Here is a 22520-nt window from a genome sequence, read left to right on the forward strand (position 1 = left end):
TCATCCCTTTTCTCGTGTCTGACCCCTTACATGTCATGTGTGCCATAGACGTCGCTATCGTAAAAAGTAGTGAGGCGCAGTTTAGGTCGTGACAAATGGTTTCAGCAGCTCCTTCCTCTATTCCGGCTCCATCTAGATCTGCTCGAGCCTCATTTGCTCCCTCATCTTCTACGAGCGATGTGTCACTAGGAGACATCATGACGCAGCTTCAACACATGGATGCTCGCCTAGATACACTCTCTATAGAGTTGTATCAGGTGAATGTTCCTGTTGGTCGCATTGCTCGGCGACAGGCGACCATGGGTGGTTTTGCTCCTGAGGTTTCTCCTCCACCACCTCCTGTGGCTTCCAAGTCTAAGGATGATGATGGTGTTAACGATGATGCTTCGGACGATGATGATGGAGATACTAACTCTACGAATGAGATGTCTACTTAACACTCTACCCTTTGTCACTCGTGACAAAAAGAGGGAGTAGTTTTGGGCTATGAGAGTAGTCATACTTAGGGGGAGAGCTTGTATAGGACATTTTTGATAGGGAGAGTGTTGTTGTTTTGAGGAATGTAGTGAGGTCTACTTGTATCTTTTTCTTTTCTCTACTTTAGATACATTTTCTTCTTGTACCTAGGTCTTGTGACCATGTATGACATACATTGGACTTATTCTCTTTATATGTTGATGTATATTTCTTTCACTTGCCCTTATATGTGTTGTTTCTTTTCTATCTTTATACACATGTTTCTTTACTTGTATGCAATGTATTATTTTTGTTTCACACTAAGATGCATTGATGAGTTTTGTTTAAAGTGTTTCAAAAATACAAGTTGTCAAAGTCTACTTGCCATAAACTCTCTTCTTGCAAAGTTTTTCTAGAGTTTGTGTTAGGATAGATTTTATTGTATTTAACAAGTGCATATGAGTTGAGTGATTTATGACTTCTCTCATATGTTCATTTGTTAGTTGTGGTTTTGTTACGAATTGCCAAAGGGGGAGATTGTTAGGACATATGCGTTTCACTTGTTTAGAACATATGTCATTCTTTTATGTAATTGGCTAATCCTTTGACAAAACGCACTTTACTTATAATTGGGTAGATTTAGGATAAGTTTTATGCTTCAAGAAACTGTGTTTCAAGATCAAGTGTTGAAGTCATTAAGTCTGTCCAAGAAACAAGCTGAAAAGTGCAAGTTCATTAAAGCTCGACAACTAGCTTGACAGCTAGCATGTGTCAAGGTTTAAAGAGCTATTCCAACCTCAAGGCTAGACAACTTCTCGACAGGTGCCCGACAGCTTCTATCCATCGAGGATTACAAATTTCAGAATCCTGATATGATTTTCTTGGAATCCGTGGATGTGTCTTTAAGCCTTCTTTTCTCCTAACCTTAGACATATAAAAGGATTATTTTAAGGGCCATCAAAGTATTATTCACAAGTTGCATAAGCACTGAAAAATCCTAGTTCAAGCAAGTTGTGACCAGAGACAAAGTTCTTGCCTTAGTTCATCTCTCTTGTGAAGAAGTTATTGTGTAATGTGCACCGTAGGGTTTTTTAACCAAGAATCTTCTTGATCTTCATCGTGTGGATGAATTGAAGAACTTTGCAGCCAACAATCTTCTCTAGTTGGTGATTGAAGTCGCGTACTAGGATCTGCGCAATTGGTTAGTCATGTACTTGGGAGCCGTGCATTAAAAGGAGAAATTGTCACTACAGAACAAGTCCAATTGGATATTGGGGTAAGGGTTGAACTGTAGGTTGGTAAGGTACTTGGAATTCCTTTACTTGTAACCGCTTGTTGTGATAATAGTGGAATTTCGGGAGTAGTGACCTTAGAATCACCTGGTGGGGTTTTTGCCGTGTAGGTTTTCCGCATTCGTAAATAAGTCACCATGTCATTTAATTTCCACTGCATCTTAGTTTAATTGGTGATTTGTTAGTGCTACCATGCACTTTGCATGTTAATTTGATTAATTAATAACTTGGCTAATTATCCATCACAAGGGGTCAATATGTTTTTGGCCTATCACCAATCAAGTTTGGGATCTTGTAAAGGCGCCTAACGAATTTAACCTATTGGTTGCAAATGGGTTAACAAGAGAAAGAGAGGGATAGATGGAAATGTTGAAACCTTTAAAGCAAGTCTAGTGGCGAAAGGGTATACATAAAAAGAAGGTATTGATTATGAAGAAACCTTTTCACTAGTAGCAATGCTTAAATCTATCAGAATTCTCTTATTCATTGTTGCTCATTATGATTATGAGATTTGACAAATGGATGTCAAGACTGCATTTCTTAATGGCAATCTTGAAGAGAAAATCTATATGATGCAATCAGAAGGTTTCATAGCAAAGAACCAAAAGCATATGGTATGCAAGTTGAAAAGGTTCATTTATGGACTTAAGCAAGCATCTAGGTCATTGAACATCAGATTTAATCAAGTAATCAAGTCATTTGGTTTTGAACAAAATCTTGATGAATCATGTGTGTATAAAAGACATCGAGACAAAGTAGTAATATTCCTAGTACTTTATGTTGATGATATTCTACTCATTGAAAATGATGTAGGGGTAATGTCATCAGTAAAGGTATGATTGTCAAGCCAATTTAATATGAAGGACTTGGGTGAAGCTAACTTTATTCTAAGGATCAAGCTTTTGTAAGATCGCAAGAATAAGATGTTAGGTTTATCACAAGCTGGATATATAGATAAGGTTCTAGAACGGTTTAACATGCAAAACTCCAAGAAATGATTGCTTTCTTTTTGACATGGAGTTCCTCTATCTGATGACCAAAGGCCTAAGACTCATAAGGAAGTAAATTTGATAAGACAAGTTCCTTATGCTTCTACAGTGGGAAGTCTTATGTATGCCATGCTTTGTACTAGACCAGATATCTACTATTCAGTTGGCATGGTCAGCCAATATCAATCAAATCTAGGACCAAACCATTGGTAAGTTGTAAAGCATATTCTTAAGTATCTACGGAGAACGAGAGATTATATGCTTGTTTACTAGTGTGAGGATTTTACTCCCATTGGCTATACAGATTCAGATTTTCAATCAGATCTTGATTCCAGAAAGTCCACTTCAAGTTGTGTGTTCACCTTGGGAGGTGGAGCCATAAGTTGGAGGAGTGTTAAGCAATCTTGTGTTACAGACTCGACCATGAAAGTTGAATATGTTGTTGCTTGTGAGGTGGCAAAGGAAGCTGTTTGGCTCAAGAAATTCCTTTATGATTTTGGTGTTGTGAGAATGGAGCAAGTTCCCATCATATTGTTTTGCGACAATAGTGGAGCGGTTGCACAATGCAAAGATCTAAGGAATCATAAGAAAGGAAAGCACATTGAGAGAAAATACCACATCATTCGAGACATTGTTGCTTGTGGAGTTGTAATAGTAGCAAAGATAGAAAGTGCAAATAATCTAGCAGATCCCTTTACCAAAGTCTTGCCTCAAAGCACTTTTAAGTCACATTCGGAGGGAATGAGAGTTAGATTAGTGCACAATAGTCTTTAGGGCAAGTGGGAGATTGTTAGGATTAGTGTTCTTAAATCCTATTGTATGATGTCATACATGACTTAATATTGTGATTAATAAAGTGGTTTTATTATTATCTAAAATAATAGTAACATGGATCTTCGAACATTATCATATAGTTTATAAGATGCATAGCATGTGATTTATGTGAAAACTCACAAAAGATATAAATCACAAGTTCTTTGTAAACTCAGAATTATAGCTCGTAGTCAGTGATGAAATTAAGCATTTCATTTGCGAAGACTATAAAATATCAACTAAGATGATTTGTCTTGATCATGGAAGTGGAGACTTCTAGTTGGTATGTTGATATGTTTAAAGAGTTAAAACATATTGAATTGAACCGCTGTAAGATTTATTATTCTCCTAAAAATTGTCAAATGAATAATAAATCTCACAATTTTTATTTACATGAACTCTTAATCCTGAGAATCTGATCATGAAATGTAAGTTGCTTTGATATATCAGGAATGAGATCTTAAGACACGATCAAAACCTTAGTATGTTGGGCAGCCACATTTAGTGTTGATGGAACATATATTCTCAAGATGGAATTCATAGACTCTTAATAAAGATACAAAATATTCCCTTGAGATAAGTTTAATGGGTTTGGTTATTCAGAGTTTTAGACCTAACCAATTTAGTAATGAGTTACTAAAGTACATATTTATGAAATTGAATTTCATAAATATATGATGAATAGCATAGAGGATTAAACCGAGTACTCAAGAATAAGATGTAGTAATTTACAAAGTGGCAGTCTACATTCATGACTTTGTATTACTATGAATATTTTATGAAGGGGTTGCATGTACAATAATGTCTTGGGATATAATTTATAAATAAGGCCTAGAGTGCAACTATATTTATATAGTGGTATTAAATATAGTTAATAGTAACTTTGGACTTGTCAAGAGTTGACAGAAAAGCCCAAGGCCCATTGAAGCTAGTGTCTTATTCGTTCTACTCCAAGGCACATACTAAAGCCCAATTGGAAAGGCCTAAAAGGCTAGCCCAATTAGATAATCAGTTATAAGGAGATAAACATACAGAATTTTGGTAAGAGAGATTATGAAATGGTGTGTATGTGAGTATGAGAAAAAATTGCATTGTTCTCATGTTTTCAATCTCCTAAAATTTTCCATTTTATCATGCGTAGTTTCTCATGTCTACCCAGCTTTTCTCATGTATATTTTATTGAAAAAGGGTGATGCATGGGTGAAAATGAATTTTTCTAAAACATGGATGTATGAATGCACATATGTATATGTTTATGTACATTTACATTGTGGATGTATTTATGTACATACGTATATATGCGCATACGTATAGAAAACTATGGATATTTGCACTTTTGAAAAAGGGTGTTTTGACATATGCATGTATTTTTTGAAAGAGAGGGGAAAGGGGCATGACCTTCCTTATTTTTTTAAGAAAAATGGGATGCAAAAATTTTGAAATATAGGATGAATAAGATGGTTTTTGAAAAATGCCTTATTATTTGTATATGGAAGAATGTATGCATTTTTGGAGAAAAGATTTTTTTTTAGTAAAAAATTTATTTGTGCTTTTATGAAAACAAGTGCACATACATGCGTATATTCATACGTATATCAATATAGAGGACAGACAGAAGGAAGATGATAGTAAGAAGGAAGATAAGCACTCTCGGACAAGACAGAAAGAAGAAAGAAAGGAAGGAACCAGCAAAGTCCAATAATTGAAAGAAGAATGGAATAAAGACAAGAAAGGAAGAAGAATAAAGAGAATCTACGGCATAAAAGATGAAAGAAAAAGCCACATAGAACAAAATGTCACTCTTCATGAAAAGTGAATAGTATCCTTCACCGACATATTAACTAGGGTTAACTTTCTAATCAGAGTTATTTGTCAAGACAGACAATGGTTCACTACTTCTATAAATAGACAGACTCTTGAAGAAGGAAGGCAGGCTCAAGTTTAGGCTCAAATTTCAGGCTTAAGTTTTATGCAAGAGTTTAGGCTGAGAGCTTAGACAATAACAGAACTTTCTCTCTTTTCCTTTTGTAACCAAGAAAGCTTCTCATTTTGTAATCTTTCCTCTACAGAAATCTTGTATCTCCCTCTACCATTTCAAACTTGAATCTCCCATTATAGATTTGTAACCTTTCCTCTTTCCTTACAGAATCTTACAACTTCCATTATAGACTGTGTATCATAAGTTGTTAATCGTGTACCTATAAAGAAGGATGGTGTTCATTCAGTTGTTTCAATAAAGATTTCAAGACAGATTTCCATCAAGTAAGAATTTATTGTTTAAATTGTCTTCTGAATCTATGGTTGCATTTTATATTGAGATATCTATATTTGCTATATTCTTATAATAGTTCTTTTACTATTGTTCTCCATCACCGTACCTGTCACGCCCTGAACCCAACTATAAAGATAGACACGTGACAACCACCGTATGCTTATAAAGTAAGCACCGTACAAGTGTGCAAGGCCTTCTTAGCAACTAAAATTTATCCTCAAAAATTAAATCAAATAAATCCAAAATACCTCAACAATTTCTTTATGAATAGATCTCCAATAATTTAATAGGAAAAAAATCCAAACCTCATGTACATAATGTCAATTGACCAATAAATATAAAACTATTAGAAGACCATCCAATCCCAAAATCTCTAAGCTTCTTTTCGTGCTCACAACACAACATCAAAACTCTCAAAACTTGCTATTCTTCCCAATCTGAAACTGGAGGGGAAAAAGGGGTGAGCTAACAACTCAATAAGTAAACAATATCCTAATTAGTTCTATCAAGCAATAGATCTATAAAATGATAAGATGTAATATGAGTTTTCAAAAATTATAATATACTATGGGTTTTTCGAAAATAACTAAGAAGTTTCATAGTCTTAAAATAATAAGTTACAAATAGATCACATACTTTAATCTTACAAATATATCATGGATGGTTAGAAAGTAGTCAGTTTTCCATATATCAAAAACTGTAACTTATAGTAGGTTCCAAAAATACATAAGCAGTTTTAATGACTCAAAATAGTTTAAATACTCAAACATTTTCAAATTCACATATGTAGTTTTAAGGACTCAAATGGTTCAAATATTCAAACGTAATTCATATTGTTAACAATCTTATGACTATGGTCACGCTATATCCCCGTGACTGGGCATCAGAGTACCAATGAATAATCCCTATTGGCTGGGTATCGGAGTACCAATGAATAACCCCCATTGGTTTGGGTATCAGAATACCAATAAATGACCCCTATTGGCTGGGTATCAGAGTACCAATGAATAAACCCCATTGGTTTGGGTATCAGATTCAATTTATAGTCAGACTGTCCATAATCATATATATGAAATCATAATTTCTAACAAAAATATATCTTATTCAAATGCATATACATATAATCATATATTCAATATTTTCAATACATTTGTGATATTTCTATATTCCTTACTTTAAATCAATATAGCTACAAAAAACAATTAAATAAAATAAATCTTATATTCAATGCTCATATATATTTATGGAAATTCTTTATTCTTTACTTTGAATCAGTATAGCTAAAAACAATTAAACAAAATACATCATATATTCAATAACCAGATATATTTGCGATAATTCTTTACTTGAAATTAGTGATACAATAGAAATAAAATTGTAACAATTATAAACAAATTTTCAGTAGTTAAAAATACATTAATATAAGAAAAATAAAACCCAATTAGGATAAGGTTACTTACCTCCAAAAGCTATTCCAAATGAAACTTTTCCTTAACAAATCCTCTAAACTCCTTAGATATCACCTAAAACAATTTTCAAATATTTTTACTCAATAATTAAATAATTTAAGAAGAACTTATAATGGTATTCGGCCAGATAGAGAGACCACTAAAAATATCTCATAACTATCCACTGTTAGCTCACACCAAAAAATCCACCTATTAATATCATATATTTTCTTTACTTTCTGCTACAAATAGTTTCCTAGGGATATAGACTATAGAATACCTATAAAGTCAAAAGCCAATTTATATAAAAAAAAAAACCACCTGAACACAATTACGTTTACACCTTTCCCTTTTTTTTTTTTTCATCAAATCCACTACTTCAGCACTATTACTGAAAGAAAGTCTGAGCAAAACACCTAACATTTTAAGAAAATATGCAGCTTCTCTCTACGCTTAACACACACAAGTATAGAAAGAGATTAAGTTACTGAACATAGAAAAATCTGTAGTAACAACGTCTAGTTTACCGAAAAATAAATCCAAACTTTGCATTGTTTGCATCATTAAAACTCTCAAGTAATTAAATAGTTTCACTACTGGCCAAAATACCCACATAAAAAAATATTCTAATACCACATAAAATCTAAATTTGACAAAAGAATAAGATTTTTTAAACTCTTACCTCAAGAGTGTAGTCAATCCTTCTCTACACTTCAATCCTTTGAGTAGTCATCTCCCTCAAAATATCTCTCCATATACATTGACTTAATATGCTTATATATATATAGTTAGGGTTTCAACCTTATTTTCTAAAAACTCCTTTATAATTATACATTATAAAATTGGTCCCACAAAAAAAATTTACTTAAATACCCCTCCTTTTAAATCCCTTTTTTTTTTTTCGGGTATTGCAGTATCATAGCTTGCCATAGTCATACAATTTCTACTTGTTCATTACTATTCACTATATTGTCTTTATTATGCTTTGTTTCTACATCATCATAACTATTATTCCATCCTACGTATCTATCATCGTATTCCATTCTATTAGCTATTAGTCCTTTAGCTCAATTACTTTTGCACTTCTCCTGACCTTCATCCTACTCCCTTTACTATTAGTTCCATTGTTTTTATATGCCTTTATATATTTTCATATATATATTTACTTCTATATGTCATAATTCCTACTATGTTCTATAGCTATTATTACTACGTGCTTTCCATCCTGGGTGGTAATGGTACCAGAGCCATGTCTAGTGAATGTATTGGTCCAACTAGCCCAATTTAGTGTAAAGCCCATCTAAGAGCAATCTATTTTCACATTCCTTCTATTTAATTTCAACACCGTGCTCAAATTTACAAGTCTAACCTAGCCCAAGTGAAGGATACCCATGAGAAGAAGCATTTTATTGCCAAAGACCAAGTGAAGGATACCCACGAGAAGGTAGTTGCTACTTATGCCCGAGTCCAGGTCTCATATTCCATGGTATGTGAGTTGGAAAGAAACTAGAGGATTGCAAATGAGGACTTAGTCTATACATAGAAGAGTTGGAGATGAATAAGGATGAGAGAGAGAGAGAGAGAGAGAGAGAGAGAGAGAGAGAGAGAGAGAGAGAGAGAGAGAAAGAGAACTGGGGGATGGTGAAAGGGTGATCATATTAAAGGGCCAAAGGTTGAGTTGACTAATGCTTATTCTTCGAATGTGGATGAGTCATAGTTTAGGGTGGGAAATTGCAATATTCTCTTTATATTATATAAATAATCAAAAACTTTGAAAATAATAATAATAATAACTGAAACCGTAACATGAAGTCAAATTAGAAATCGTGACTTTAAATCACTAATTGTTTTTTGGGCTATGTAGAGCTATGTATAGCAATTCCTGTGCAATAAGTATTACCAATAAAAAAAAATTGTAATAACAATAATCAAGTGCTTCAAGGTACATTTTGTTGGTGTAAGAGACAAAACATCTTGGACTTGTTGGATAGAATTAATCCTAAAACATACTATACAAAATAATCAAAACAACTTTCTATCGCCTTTGGAAATTGAACACCTTGATGGAAACTGCAAAGATGAATGCAAAGAGTACTGCAATCCCAGCAACTACAACTGCAACAACTCCTAGAAAATCATGCTTGTATCCAAAATAGCTTTTAACAAACTCTTTCACTGATTCTTTATTCCCATCAGTCATCAATTCCTCTAAATCTCCAAATTGTGAAACAACCAATCCATACAAAGTCCAAGCTATTGGACATGCCCAATAGTACCATCTCCACCATACAGGAATCCTCTGTTGATTTCCAAGTAGATAAATGAAAGGAAAAGGAAAAAAGAAAAAGAGTTAGTAATTGTAAGAGATATTTGTATGCATGAAAACCTGCACATCAAAAGTGGAAAATACTTACAGTTCGTGGGATTATGAATCCTGAAAATAGATTCCATATTCCATAAAATGCGGATGCTATTATGGAAGCAATATGGTGGTTTGGCGTCACAGCCACAGTCATCATGCCATAGAAGGTAAAGTACAACAATGTGAAGTACATGAAAAATAGATACCAAAAGAATTTGGCAACAGTCCATTCAAACCCAATCATTGCATAGACTATGATGCCATAAGACACAGCTTGTGCAAAAACATATGGGAGCTCAATTGTAACCTGTGAGAAAAGATATAAGTTGCATTAACATACACAGTTATTGTATACTAATACAGTGAAACTATATAAGTTAAGCTTGCAAGATATGACCCTAGTTACCTGTGCAAATGCATATGGCAATGCTGAATACATTCCAGCAGCTCTTTCTCTGTAGAAGACAGTTCGTTCAATTGCCACTACAGGCTGCACTGATGAAGAATTTTGAACACCTAGGAAGATAACAGCAGCATACATGGAACCCATTGCATTCAATAAATCTTGTAGCGTCTTGCTGCAAATTGAAAATGGTATTAAAATGTAGCAGTAAACCATTGGATTGTTCAAAATTTCTCAAACTTTTGTAGCAATAACTTACATCTTGGAACCAAGGTCCCAGAACATTGTCCCAAATATCAAGGCAATGAAAACTGTGAACAGAAATCTCACGGCAGTGTATGGTGGGTTGCGCCAATAGGACCAGTGTTGCTTCCACAAGCAAGCCATGCATTGAGTGAAAAATGACTGTGCATATTGGGTAGGGAAAAATAGTTCTTTTTTATTAGGAGCAGGCTTGCTCAACTCTTGAATCAATGCCTTGTTCCTCCTAATGGATATGCCACACGATTAGTAGGAGTTTTAGCCTTATATTCAAAGATCATGACTACAAAAAAAGAACTTATATATACATTTCCCATATGGTAGAATCGTTTTTCAGTCTTATAAAGCATTTAAAACAACATTGAACATACCTGTACAGCTTTGAGATTTTGTACACATTAGTAAAATCAACACCTAAAGTTATTTCCTCTGCTGAAGATGAAACTTCCAACATCCAAGTTGCTGGATTGTAACCATCTTTAATTTTTCTAACTCCTTCAATGCTCTAGAAGTGAAGGAAAGGCATATGCATTAGGAAATATACAACATAGATAAAGATTTATGGCTGTTGGATGTTTGTAGTTCTGATCTTCAAAGAATCCTACCTCAAAATACTTTATAAGATGGCATGAATGGTGTCCCAATGGCCCAACGTATATCTCTTTTCCTCCACGTTTCATTAGGAAAAGCTGCAAATACATGTTACATATGTGTCACACTCAAATCTATAAGGAAACCAACACATTTGCACCTAATCTGTTGCTAGTTAATAGTACTTACCTCATCAAAAGCTTCAAATATGTCAATGCTTGGCTGATGAATGGTGCACACAACTGTTCTTCCTGTGTCCACTGTGTTCCTAACTGTTCTCATAACAATTGCAGCAGCTCTTGCATCTAGACCTGAAGTTGGCTCATCCATGAATATTATGGAGGGGTTTGCCACAAGCTCAACCGCGATAGTGAGCCTCTTGCGCTGCTCAGTAGAGAGACCATTCACCCCAGGCAACCCAACTAGTGCATTCCTCAATGGGTTTAGCTCCACAAGCTCCATGACTTCCTCAATAAACATCTGCAACCATTTGTTAGATTCATGAATCAGGATTTATGGTAGTGATATAATAGTCAAGATCTTTATTGCAAACTCAAATGTCTTCATTATGGAATCATGCTTAACAATTAACAATAGAATCCGATTTATTGAGCTTAATCATGCTTATATTGTCTTAGTCTACAACCATACCATGAGAAAACAAGCTAAAATATTTCAATATTCAATTGAGCTAAATTTAAGCATTTTCCAGAGTCTAGAATGAGCACAAGCTAAAGTTCCATACTATCAATTGCACTAAAAAAAGTACAAAGAAATGTTTCTGAATCAACAGAAAAACCATGAAACAGAGTGACCTTTTAGATACCAACCTTTCTGGTTTCTGAATCAACTTCAGAGGATAAGCGGAGCCATGCTGAGTAAAGCAAGGACTCATACACAGTAACATGAGGAGAATGAATGTCATTTTGCTCACAGTATCCAGAAATTCGAGCAAATGTTTCTTGGTTCTTTGGGAACCCTGATATTGTGATGTTCCCTTCAATATATCCACCAGTTTTCCTACCAGCTAGCACATCCATCAGAGTTGTTTTACCAGCACCACTAACACCCATCAAAGCTGTGAGAACACCTGGCCTAAAAGCACCACTCACACCATTCAAAAGCACCAATTTATCCTCAATAACACCTTGGCTCTTCATTTCCTACAAGTCCAATCGAAACAGTCAGGTCTCAAGTTTCTACTTTCGATACAATATTAATTTGAAAGCCACTACAAGAAATTTTTCACTTTAAGATATCTATGACTTGAATTACCTGTGGCATGTCAACAGAATATATAATATCATCAAATGTGATAGAATGTTGATCAAACGGAAGAACCATTCCTTTTTTCCCATTACTACTGGCCTCAATTTCAGCTCCTGACCTTGCAGATGAGCTACTTCTCCTCCTACTCCCTGCACGTCCATTAACTTTAGTTGGAAACTAAAAGGAAATAAAACTATGATACTCATAGGATATAATACACAATATTTGCAACATATTACCAATGTTGGAATGGTGACTTGAGCTGTTTGCTCTAAGTGTTAATTGTATGCCTTCTCTTGTCCTCTGCCCTTGTTCATTGCTTTCTGGTTCATCTGATTTTATAGTTTGTGCCTTTCCAAATGCTGCACAAAAAATGGTACATCATAAACAGAAAAGCTCCTAAATTTATACAACATATAGCAGAAAAGGTGGAGATACCCACGGTTAAGATAAGCAAGAGCCAGTGTGAAAATGATGTTGAAAACTAGTAAGAATCCAACCAGTGCTCCTATGCCAATCCAATACCAATATGCTTGTGTGACGAACCCGCGAGACTTAAGAATTGAAATTCCCAGTTCTTCCGTTGTGCTACCCTATATTATTACAATTTAATCAAGCATTAGCTTGTTATTAACAAGAAGACAATATAAATGTTCAAATGCATATTCAAGAAGTTACATTTCTCCAATTTCCCCCCAGGAACTCATTCACCACTATTGCATTTTGCCCGTACATCAAAGGTGATATCCAGTAACCCCATATCCACCATTTCTTTATATCATCTATAGAAGTAAGTCAACAGATTTAAAGGCAATTCTTAAAGGTATAGTGTAATAAATTGAAAAAAGGTTTAAATAAATTTCTCATTTTAGTATATTGTTACCTTTGGAAAGTATAAAGCCTCCTAAGGCAAAAAGTAAGAGAAGTGCAAAGGACCCAAAAGTGTTGGCAACAATCATGTTTCTACCTATTGCTGCAATAGCTCGGAATAATGCAGAAGCCATTTGGTTTACAAGTAAGAGCAGAAGGTATTGTTTAAACAACCTGCAATATGTACATTTGAACATATTGATTAGAATATAACACACGAGCTAAACCAATATCAAAATGAGCCACTATATCATTATAATTACCTTCCAGGACTAGGATCAAATCCAATGACATAATAGGTCATAAATACCCAAACACCAACTTCTAAAAATGTTACTGGAATCTTAAGGATCCATGTTGGAAGAGCATATGCCCAAGAAGGATAGAAGAGGAGATCCCTTTGCTTGTAAAAGACAGGAAGCTTTACAATTGTCATAGAAAGCTCTGCCATTCCATTAAACATAATCATAATCACAGTGAAGAATAAAGCACCAGTATAAATTGATCCATCGGTTACTGATTCACGTGGCATCTTTGTCCGTAGGAAAAGTGTCATTGCAATTAGTGCCATTATAAAAAGCTAAAAGTACAAAAACAACAAACAAACAAAAGAAGATCAAAATCGAAACCCTGCTAAATTCAAATTAAAGAAAGAGTTAAAAATTAAGTTTTAAACCCACTTGTGTAAGCTTGAAGATATAAACAAATGAATTCCTCTTCATCAGCAAGTATTCTCTTGAGAAATTAGCTTGTAACAGCTCCTTCTTGTTAACACCATACTTGTTGGTTGTTAAAGCAGCCGGGTGGCTTTTAATCTTGTCATATGGAACTGAAAGTTCATCTCCTATGCTCCTGCCAACATGGAATGATTGGAATGCCTCAGCAAATTCCTGAACTGTGACAAAACTGTAAGGCTCATCTTTGTGTGCCCAGTATTGCTCCTGATCTTTCCTTGATGTCACCTGTCATAATCACAGAAAATACAGATGAGAATTCCACATGTTAGGCTCATCCTTAATTTTTTTTTATTAGTATGGATGAGGTAAAAAAAAAAAAAAAGAAAGAAAGAATAGATTAACACTAACCTCTTGCAAGAAGTCAGCCACGCCTTTTCGGTCCGGACATTTAAAACCCATGGATTCAAAAAAGTCAAGAACTAGTTCACGGGGACCCTGGTACACAATGTAGCCATCAGAGAGGAGAATAATGTCATCAAAAAGATTATATGTCTCTGGTGCTGGCTGCAGTAGAGAGATGACTGCTGTTCCATCAAGAATGTGAACATATTGCTTGAGTGAATTCACAATTTGGAAAGTTGTCGAACTGTCCAATCCAGTTGATATTTCATCCATAAACAATGCCTTTGCTGGTCCAACCAACATCTCCCCTGTAATTTGATTCAATATAGATTAGCATACATCTAATTTCATATCAACTAAACTGAATTCTATTTGCTATTGATTCCATATACCTGTTGTAACACGCTTCCTTTGTCCACCAGAAATACCCCTTATCATTTCATCTCCAACCATGGTATCAGCACACACATCTAAACCCAAAACCTGTATATTTGAAGCAAATTAAAGAAACTAAAGTATATTATGCTTACTGTGTCTTAATAGTCATAAGCCTATGCCAAAACCGGCAATGTTACCTTTAATGTATAATCTGTCACCACTGTTGCCTCTTGGCCTTCAGTTGTGGCAGCCTGATATATCAGAAGCCAATAAACAAAAGAAAGCCACCATCACTCACTTGAATAAGTTATGTTATGAATAATATTAAAGATGCTACAAAATCCAAAATTGAACATAAATGAACAACCATAATATGAACTATGGCAAAGATTATAGTTGCGACCATTATTATTATTTTTAGAATCTCAATTATTAAATGAGGTCCAGATACAGTTTCCTCATAAGGGAAAAAGTAATATTATAAATCTTTCGATCTAAGTGAAATACTAGAGATCAGCTAAAGATTTAAATATATAAATTATGGTCAATAGCTTCTGCCACACCTTCATGTAGATATCAATATCTGGATCTGGCTTGATATTTGCTTCTGTTTCTCTTCTGGACAACTCTGCTAGCATATCTGCAGATTTCCAAAACAACAGTCATTCTTCGTAATATTACATAATACTCATGACAGTTCATCTAGAAATTTATATTGACGGAAATCTATAAAATTAAGTAATCACATAACTAAATCAACTGACCATAGCGTGACCCGACCCCTTGGCACCTTGCAGAGAAGCCCAGCGTTTCTCTTACAGTCATTTCTCCAATATGGAGATCATATTGACTGATATAGGCAGCTGTTCTCTGGGGTACAAACTCATTCATGCCATGGCCATTGTAAGTCACCCTCCCGGACAACTGAAGAATTTCATTTTTTTTTTCTTTTAATCAGAGATGATACTAAAGATTTAAATAGATTAAAGAATTGCGAATTCGAGGACAAGTTGAGGCTGAAGTAAAATTATTTTCACCTTTAGATCGGGGTCAAGCTTTCCGGCCAAAGCCAACAAGAGTGTTGTCTTACCAGAACTGGGCGGACCCAATAGCAACGTCATTCTGCAAAACACATATGCAGGAAATGAAAATGGATTCCCAGAAACTAATTGTAGACATTCAGAGTCCAATGCATATTATAGCTGAGGTTGATTTCTCACCTTCTAGGCTTGATGATTCCACTTACATCTTTTAGGATAGACAAGTGTTTCTTTTTACTTCGAAGAATATGGAGAGAATTTAAAAAACCCTGTGCACAGTGAAAAGTAAATTCATTAACAACTTAACAGAAACACTTCAAAAGCAAAATTGTGTTACTGCCTAGTACATATTTTGCTGCTGGTTACCTCTACAATATTGACACTGAAGTTAAAGAATGTAGGCAAAGCTCTGCCACCCACATGTGCTTCTGCCTCAACATTTAGGTGCTCAAATCGTACTTCAATTGTTGGAAGATCAATTCCAACTCTAAGAAAATTCCAAGAAACCAGAGAAATTAAAATCCATTACAGTACATACCAAACTATATATATATATATATATATTAAAATTTTGAAGCATAAATTGGCAGAACTCTTACCTATCTATCCGTTTCCTGACCTTCATCAAGAATTTCTCATTGTCCTCTTCAGCTACTTTCACCAACCTCTCAAGCAATTGCTTCCTTTCTTCAAATCCAAGACTTTCTATATTGATTTCATTAGCCTCACCTTTCGAGGTAGTTAATATACCTTTTCTTAGACGATCAAACGTAGGAAGCTTTTCAAGGGCAGCCCATTTGAGAGCTTCTTCATCGTCTTCTTCACGTGAAGACCTGTTGAAAACTTCCACAGAGTTGTTCCTCCATAGGGAAGAACTATTTACTCTTAAACTACTACTAGCCTTGTAAATGTCACCCCCTTCCATTACAACCAACAGCTAAAACCCACCAAGTCCCCCCAGAAATATATATATATTTCTTCGGAATTCAATTCAATGTGTGTAAATGTTCAAAATTTATGGCTAAAACCATATATAGACTGTTCCTGCTGCAATAACTGCAAAAGCCCACCAAAACCCAGAAAGAGTTTTTGTTTTCTCAATATAGAAGTGAATTAAACAAAAAACAGATGATCAAACTCTCTATGCTTTTTTTCTCTGTATGTTGGTTTGGAACTTGTCCCAACAATGAATATGAAGCAACATTATTGGTGACATATATATAGAGTGAGGACATGGAAGTGTGTAAGTTTCTTAGAGGCGACTTTTGTTGAAGTGCATTCACACCACAATATCCTATGATGCTTCGTACGTACGTGGCGCGGAAACTCATAAGTTCAAAGGTAAATATTCAATTAAAGTGACCCCTTTGGTCAATGGACTTGAAAAATAAGATGCCATTTATTTTGACAACGTTTTTCTTAAAACTCCAAATATATATTCATTCTTGTGTACCGAACCAAAGATTTGTTAGCAATTTAATTATTAGTATTACACTAGTTAACATACAAATCTTGGATATTGTTGTTTTTTTTTTTTTTTTCCTAACAAAACTCAACTTATATGTTGAAAATGTAGAAATTCAATTTCAATGTCACTTTGGTCCTTTGACTTGAAAAAAAGATGCCAATTCTTTTACATAATTTTTCGTAAACTCTAAACATAATCACAACTTGTTTCTAGAACATAAAGATGGATCAGCCTGCACCATATATTGGGGTAGACAATTTCACAACTTATATATTGCTGACAGGCTGCACCATATAATGGGAGTTACTATATTCCAGCATTACATCTCTGCATTGCTCAGCAGTTTTCTTTATTTATTTATTTTTTTTTTAATGGGAGAAGAAAGTAATGAACTAAGCAGTGATATCATCACATGCGAAATAGATAGTACCCAGTTGATTAATTTACCAATTTTGACTTCAGGCTTAGGCTAAGGAAACGTAGAATTTTAAAATAATAAAGAGGAGACCCTTATTGTTTATTACATCTGGTTTAGCTAAACTTATTGTTGATTACTATAATTCTATCCAAGTGTCTAACTTGTGTTCCAAGAACATAGTTGCAATAGTGATGCATTGTTGGGTTGCCAACAATAGTGATGTACTATTTTTTAGAAAAAAGTTACGTATTGTGTTTTCTTTGTGGACCTGGACCTTCTAGAACAAAAGTATGGTTGAGCATCGTTAATATGTTATAAATAAAGATGCGACTCTTATAAATCATAAGGTCAATTAAAATTTAATTAAAGGGTCATAATATTTATTTATTAAAAGAATAAATGGTTTCCGTATTTTTTTGCAATTCTCAGCTAGGCTTCTAGATTAAAAGGAGAGTTGAATATCATGGTCAAGGTTTACATTCTTGACAAGCAAACATGAGGGGAAAATGACCAAAGAGAGAGTTGGATTTTTTTCCTATTATTATTATTATTATTATTATTATTATTTCTGAATAAGAAAGTTGAGGTCTGGAATTCGGAAAATGATAGTGTTAGGATTAGTGCCCTTAAATCCTATTGTATGATACTATGTATGACATTATGTAAGACATGATGTATGACTTAATATTGTGATTGATAAAGTTATTTTATTATTATCTAAAATAATGGTAACATGAATATGAGACATTATCATATAGTCCATGAGATGCATTGTATGTGATTTATGTGAAAAGTCACAGAAGATGTAAATCACAAGTTCTTTGTAAACTCAGAATTTATAGTTCGTAGTCGGTGATGAAATTGGGCATTTCATCTGCGAAGACTATAACGTGTCAACTACGATGATTTGTCTTGATCATGGGAGTGGAGACTTCTAGTTGATATGTTGATATGTTTTAAGAGTTAAAACATATTGAACTGGACCGCTGTGAGATTTATTACTCTTCTAACGACTGTCAAATGAATAATAAATCTCACGACTTCTATTTGCATGAACTCTTAATCCTGAGAGAATAATGGATCTAATCATGAAGTGTAGGTTGCTTTGATATATCAGGAGTGAGATCTGAAGTGACGGTCAAAACCTCAGTATGTTGGGCAGTCACATTTAGTGTTGATGGAACATATATTCTCAAAATGGAATTCATAGTCTCTTGATAGAGATATAAAATATTCCCTTGATATAAGTTTAATGGTTTCAGTTATTCAGAGAGTTAGGCCTAACCACTTTAGTAAGAAATTACTAAAGTATATATTTATGAAATTGGATTTCATAAATATATAATGAATAACTTTAAAGAATTAAACCGAGTACTCAAGGATAAGATGTAGTAATTTACAAAGTGGCAGTCTACATTTATGACTTTGTGTTACTACGAATATTTTATGAAGGAGTTACGTGTATAATAAAGTCTTGGGATATTATTTATTAATAAGGCGTAGAGTGCAATTATATTTAATACTATTATATAATTAATTAATAAGGCCTATAGTAGTATTAAATATAATTAATGGTAACTTTGGACTTGTCAAGAGTTGACGGAAAAGCCCAAGGCCCATTGGAGCTAGTGTCTTATTGGTCCCTTTTGGTCCCACTCCAAGCCACACACTAAAGCCCAATTGGAAAGGCCCAATAGGCCAACCCAATTAGATAATCTGTTAGTTATAAAGGGAGAAACATACATAATTTTTATTAGAAGAGATTAGAAAGAAAAAGAAACGGTGTGTGAGAGTGTGAGACACACTTTCATTCTCCCTTTGAAAAACTGATTGAGAGACCACACTTCTTGGGCGTAAAGTGGAATTGGAGTGAAGATTAAAAGTGTTCCCAAGTGCTTCTAATCTTTGTTTTGAATTTCTCCACACCAAGGTACGTTATCTTGTTCTTAAATTCTGAAATTTACATAGTGCACGTTATCAATCATGAATGAAATAGATCCTAATTCGTCGCTTCCGCTGTGAGTTTTTCATGAGATGCAAAACCAGAATTTTTCCTTCAGATAGATCCTAATTTTCCTCCGTATCCAATGTCGTCTAGTCCAAAAATTAATTTTGAGAGTTTTTCTACCAAATTAAAAGAAAGCAGTTGGTAGTTTCACAAAATTGAGTTGGATCACTTTTTCGCAATAAAGGGTCGTGGACTCATGGGGCGCATGTAGCAAAAACCAACAAGTCGTGATGCATGATAGTGAAAGCTCGTTTGTTTCATTTATCAATGGAAAGAGGCACGCTAATCTAATTGCCTCTACTAGGGCCGTACTTTTGGCAAACCCGTGCTTCTTAATTGAATAGTTCTTGCAATTTATGATTTGTTTTCTTGAGAAGACTGCAATTTACAACTTGAAAAATGTAGAGTTACAAACTATTTTACAATATTTTTTTCAAAGTGTTGATGTGTAGTGAGTAGTTATTAGTAAATAAAAAAATAATGTTAGTAGTAGGGCCAGATGAGAATCACTAAAAATTGACTACATCAACAATTTGTAAAAATATTGTAAAATAGTTTATGGTTGTCGCATTAATCCACTTGACTTTAGTTGGCATCTAATGCATTGAATTAAATTAGGTTTATAATTCTTGTGCTCAATTGATTGGTATTTCTTGATGTCTCCAATATGCTTTGAATGATTAAATCCCTCCACTCTCGGCTATCAAATTATCAACAAAAAAAAAAAAAAAAAACTAGTTTATTCTTTAAATAGCCAAGAGCCTTGTATCTCAACTGATTGACAACTTCTTGTATCTTAACTGATTGACACCTTCTGGTGTCTCCAATAGATACTAGGGTTCAAATCTTCATTTCTTCATGTAACTATCAAAGTATGAAAAAAATAAAATTTGATTAAAATTAAATATGGAAGGTGAAAGACCTAACACCCTAGGTATATTTAGACCCCAATTACCAATTTTTAGGCTAAACCATTTTTGACCTAATCTAACAATTAATGTCAAATATAAGTGATTAACCAAATTTCATTGTATGAATATAAAGTGCTGAATAAATACAAGAAAACATGGGAATGTGTTCAAAGAGGAAACTGAAGCCTCCAACAAAAAACCTTTATACGGCATCACCGCCGAATCTTCACTGGTGAATAGTTGAAATACAATATTGAATAAAAACTATTCAAGCCTAAACATCCCCTAGTATTAGAGCTCTATAAGCTCCAACTACCAACCAACTTCTCGGAGTCATTTCTTCGCCTATTATCAAAGTCCATGTGTTGAGCAACCAATGGTAATGTAAGAGACTAACTCTCAAAAAAGAGTGTATCAGTACCTCTTTTTGGGGTTTTATGGAGTCGCCACTTATTATTAAATTACAAAAATACAAAAAACTATAAAATACAGAAAACATGAATAATACTGAGATTTTATTGATTTGAACTCTTACATTTGATCGGAAGAAATAGTACATGGCTTTGGTCCTAATTTACAATCTAGTAATTGAAGGAAAAATTGGTTTTGTATCTCATACAAAACACAGCAGAAGCAACAAACAAGAATTTATTTCATTCATGATTGATAACATGCATTATGTAAATTTCAAAATTTAAGAACAAGATAGCGTACCTTGGTGTGTAGAAATTCAAAATAAAGATTAGAAGTACTTGGAAACACTTTTATTCTTCATTCCAATTCCACTTTATGCCCAAGATGTGTGGTCTCTCAATCAGTTTTTCAATGGAGAATGATAGAGTGTCTCACTCTCACATACACACCATTTCACAATGATGTCTCTTTCTTATTATTTTTCTCTTTTTTTCTAATAAAAAATTTTGTATGTTTCTTCCTTTATAACTAACTGATTATCTAATTGGGTTGGCCTGTTGGGCCTTTCCAATTCGGCTTTAGTGTGTGGCTTGGAGTGGGACCAAAAGGGACCAATAAGACACAAGCACTAATGGGCCTTGGCCTTTTTCGTCAACTCTTGACAAGTACAAAGTTACCATTAATTATATTTAATACCACTATATAAATATAATTGCACTCTAGGCCTTATTAATAAATTATATCCCAAGACTTTATTCCACATGCAACCCCTTCATAAAATATTCGTAGTAACACAAAGTCATGAATGTAGACTGCCACTTTGTAAATTACTACATCTTATCCTTGAGTACCTGGTTTAATTCTTTAAAGTTATTCATCATATATTTATGAAATCCATTTTCATAAATATATACTTTAGTATTTTCTTACCAAAGTGGTTAGGCCTAACTCTCTGAATAACTGATCCCATTAAACTTCTCTCAAGGGAATATTTTATATCTCCGTTAAGAGACTATGAGTTCCATCTTAAGAATATATATTCCATCAACACTAAATGTGGCTGCCCAACATACTGAGGTTTTGACCGTTACTTTAGATCTCACTCCTGATATATATCAAAGTATCCTACACTTCATGATTAGGTCCATTATCCTCTCAGGATTAAGAGTTCATGTAAATAGAAGTCGTGAGATTTATTATTCATTTGACAGTCGTTAAGAGAATAATAAATCTCACAGCGGTCCAGTTCAATATGTCTTAACTCTTAAAACATATCAACATATCAACTAGAAGTCTCCACTTTCATGGTCAAGACAAATCATCTTGATTGATACGTTATAGTCTTCACAGATGAAATACCCAATTTCATCACCGACTACGAACTTTAAATTCTGAGTCTACAAAGAATTTGTGACTTATATTTTCTATTACTAAATTAATAAATCACATACAATGCATTTCATGGACTATATGATAATGTCCCAATATTCATGTTACCATTATTTTAGATAACAATAAAACAACTTTATTAAACACAACATTAAGTCATACATAATGTTATACATAATGTCATACATAGCATCATAAAATAGGATTTAAGAGCACACATCCTAACAATCTCCCACTTGCCCTAGAGACTATTGTGCACTAATTTAACTCTCATTCCCTCCAAATGTGACTCGAAAGTCCTTTGAGGCAAGGCCTTGGTAAAGGGATCTGTTAGATTATTTTTACTTTCAATCTTTGCTACCATAACATCTCCACGAGCAACAATATCT

The 22520-nt window shown here is 34.0% G+C and overlaps 1 protein-coding gene across 1 annotated transcript; it reads right to left on the minus strand.

Moving 5' to 3' along the window:
* Positions 1-9090: 9090 nt before the first annotated feature.
* LOC142634445 (pleiotropic drug resistance protein 1-like) lies at positions 9091-16697 on the minus strand. Its single transcript, XM_075808738.1, has 24 exons — positions 16123-16697; positions 15890-16010; positions 15704-15792; positions 15521-15605; positions 15248-15407; positions 15047-15123; positions 14681-14734; positions 14498-14588; positions 14112-14413; positions 13707-13988; positions 13290-13606; positions 13040-13200; positions 12835-12938; positions 12599-12749; positions 12396-12518; positions 12163-12305; positions 11718-12050; positions 11077-11367; positions 10902-10985; positions 10668-10801; positions 10295-10522; positions 10039-10210; positions 9685-9939; positions 9091-9569 (listed from the first exon to the last, which is right to left on the minus strand). The coding sequence occupies exons 1-24, from the start codon at positions 16446-16448 to the stop codon at positions 9306-9308; spliced, it is 4347 nt and encodes a 1448-aa protein (XP_075664853.1). The 5' UTR covers positions 16449-16697; the 3' UTR covers positions 9091-9305.
* Between the last annotated feature and the right edge of the window lie 5823 nt (positions 16698-22520).

This window comes from Castanea sativa, chromosome 5 (assembly GCF_040712315.1).
Source record: "Castanea sativa cultivar Marrone di Chiusa Pesio chromosome 5, ASM4071231v1".
Classification (NCBI taxonomy): domain Eukaryota; kingdom Viridiplantae; phylum Streptophyta; class Magnoliopsida; order Fagales; family Fagaceae; genus Castanea; species Castanea sativa.

Coding starts and splice junctions, on each gene's coding strand:
- LOC142634445 (XM_075808738.1), bottom strand. CDS start 16,448: ATGGAAGGGGGTGACATTTACAAGGCTAGTAGTAGTTTAAGAGTAAAT. Junction 10,523..10,667: donor AAAATCTCAAAGCTGTACAG/GTATGTTCAATG, acceptor CATATCCATTAG/GAGGAACAAGGCATTGATTC. Junction 9,940..10,038: donor TGCCATATGCATTTGCACAG/GTAACTAGGGTC, acceptor CTTTTCTCACAG/GTTACAATTGAGCTCCCATA.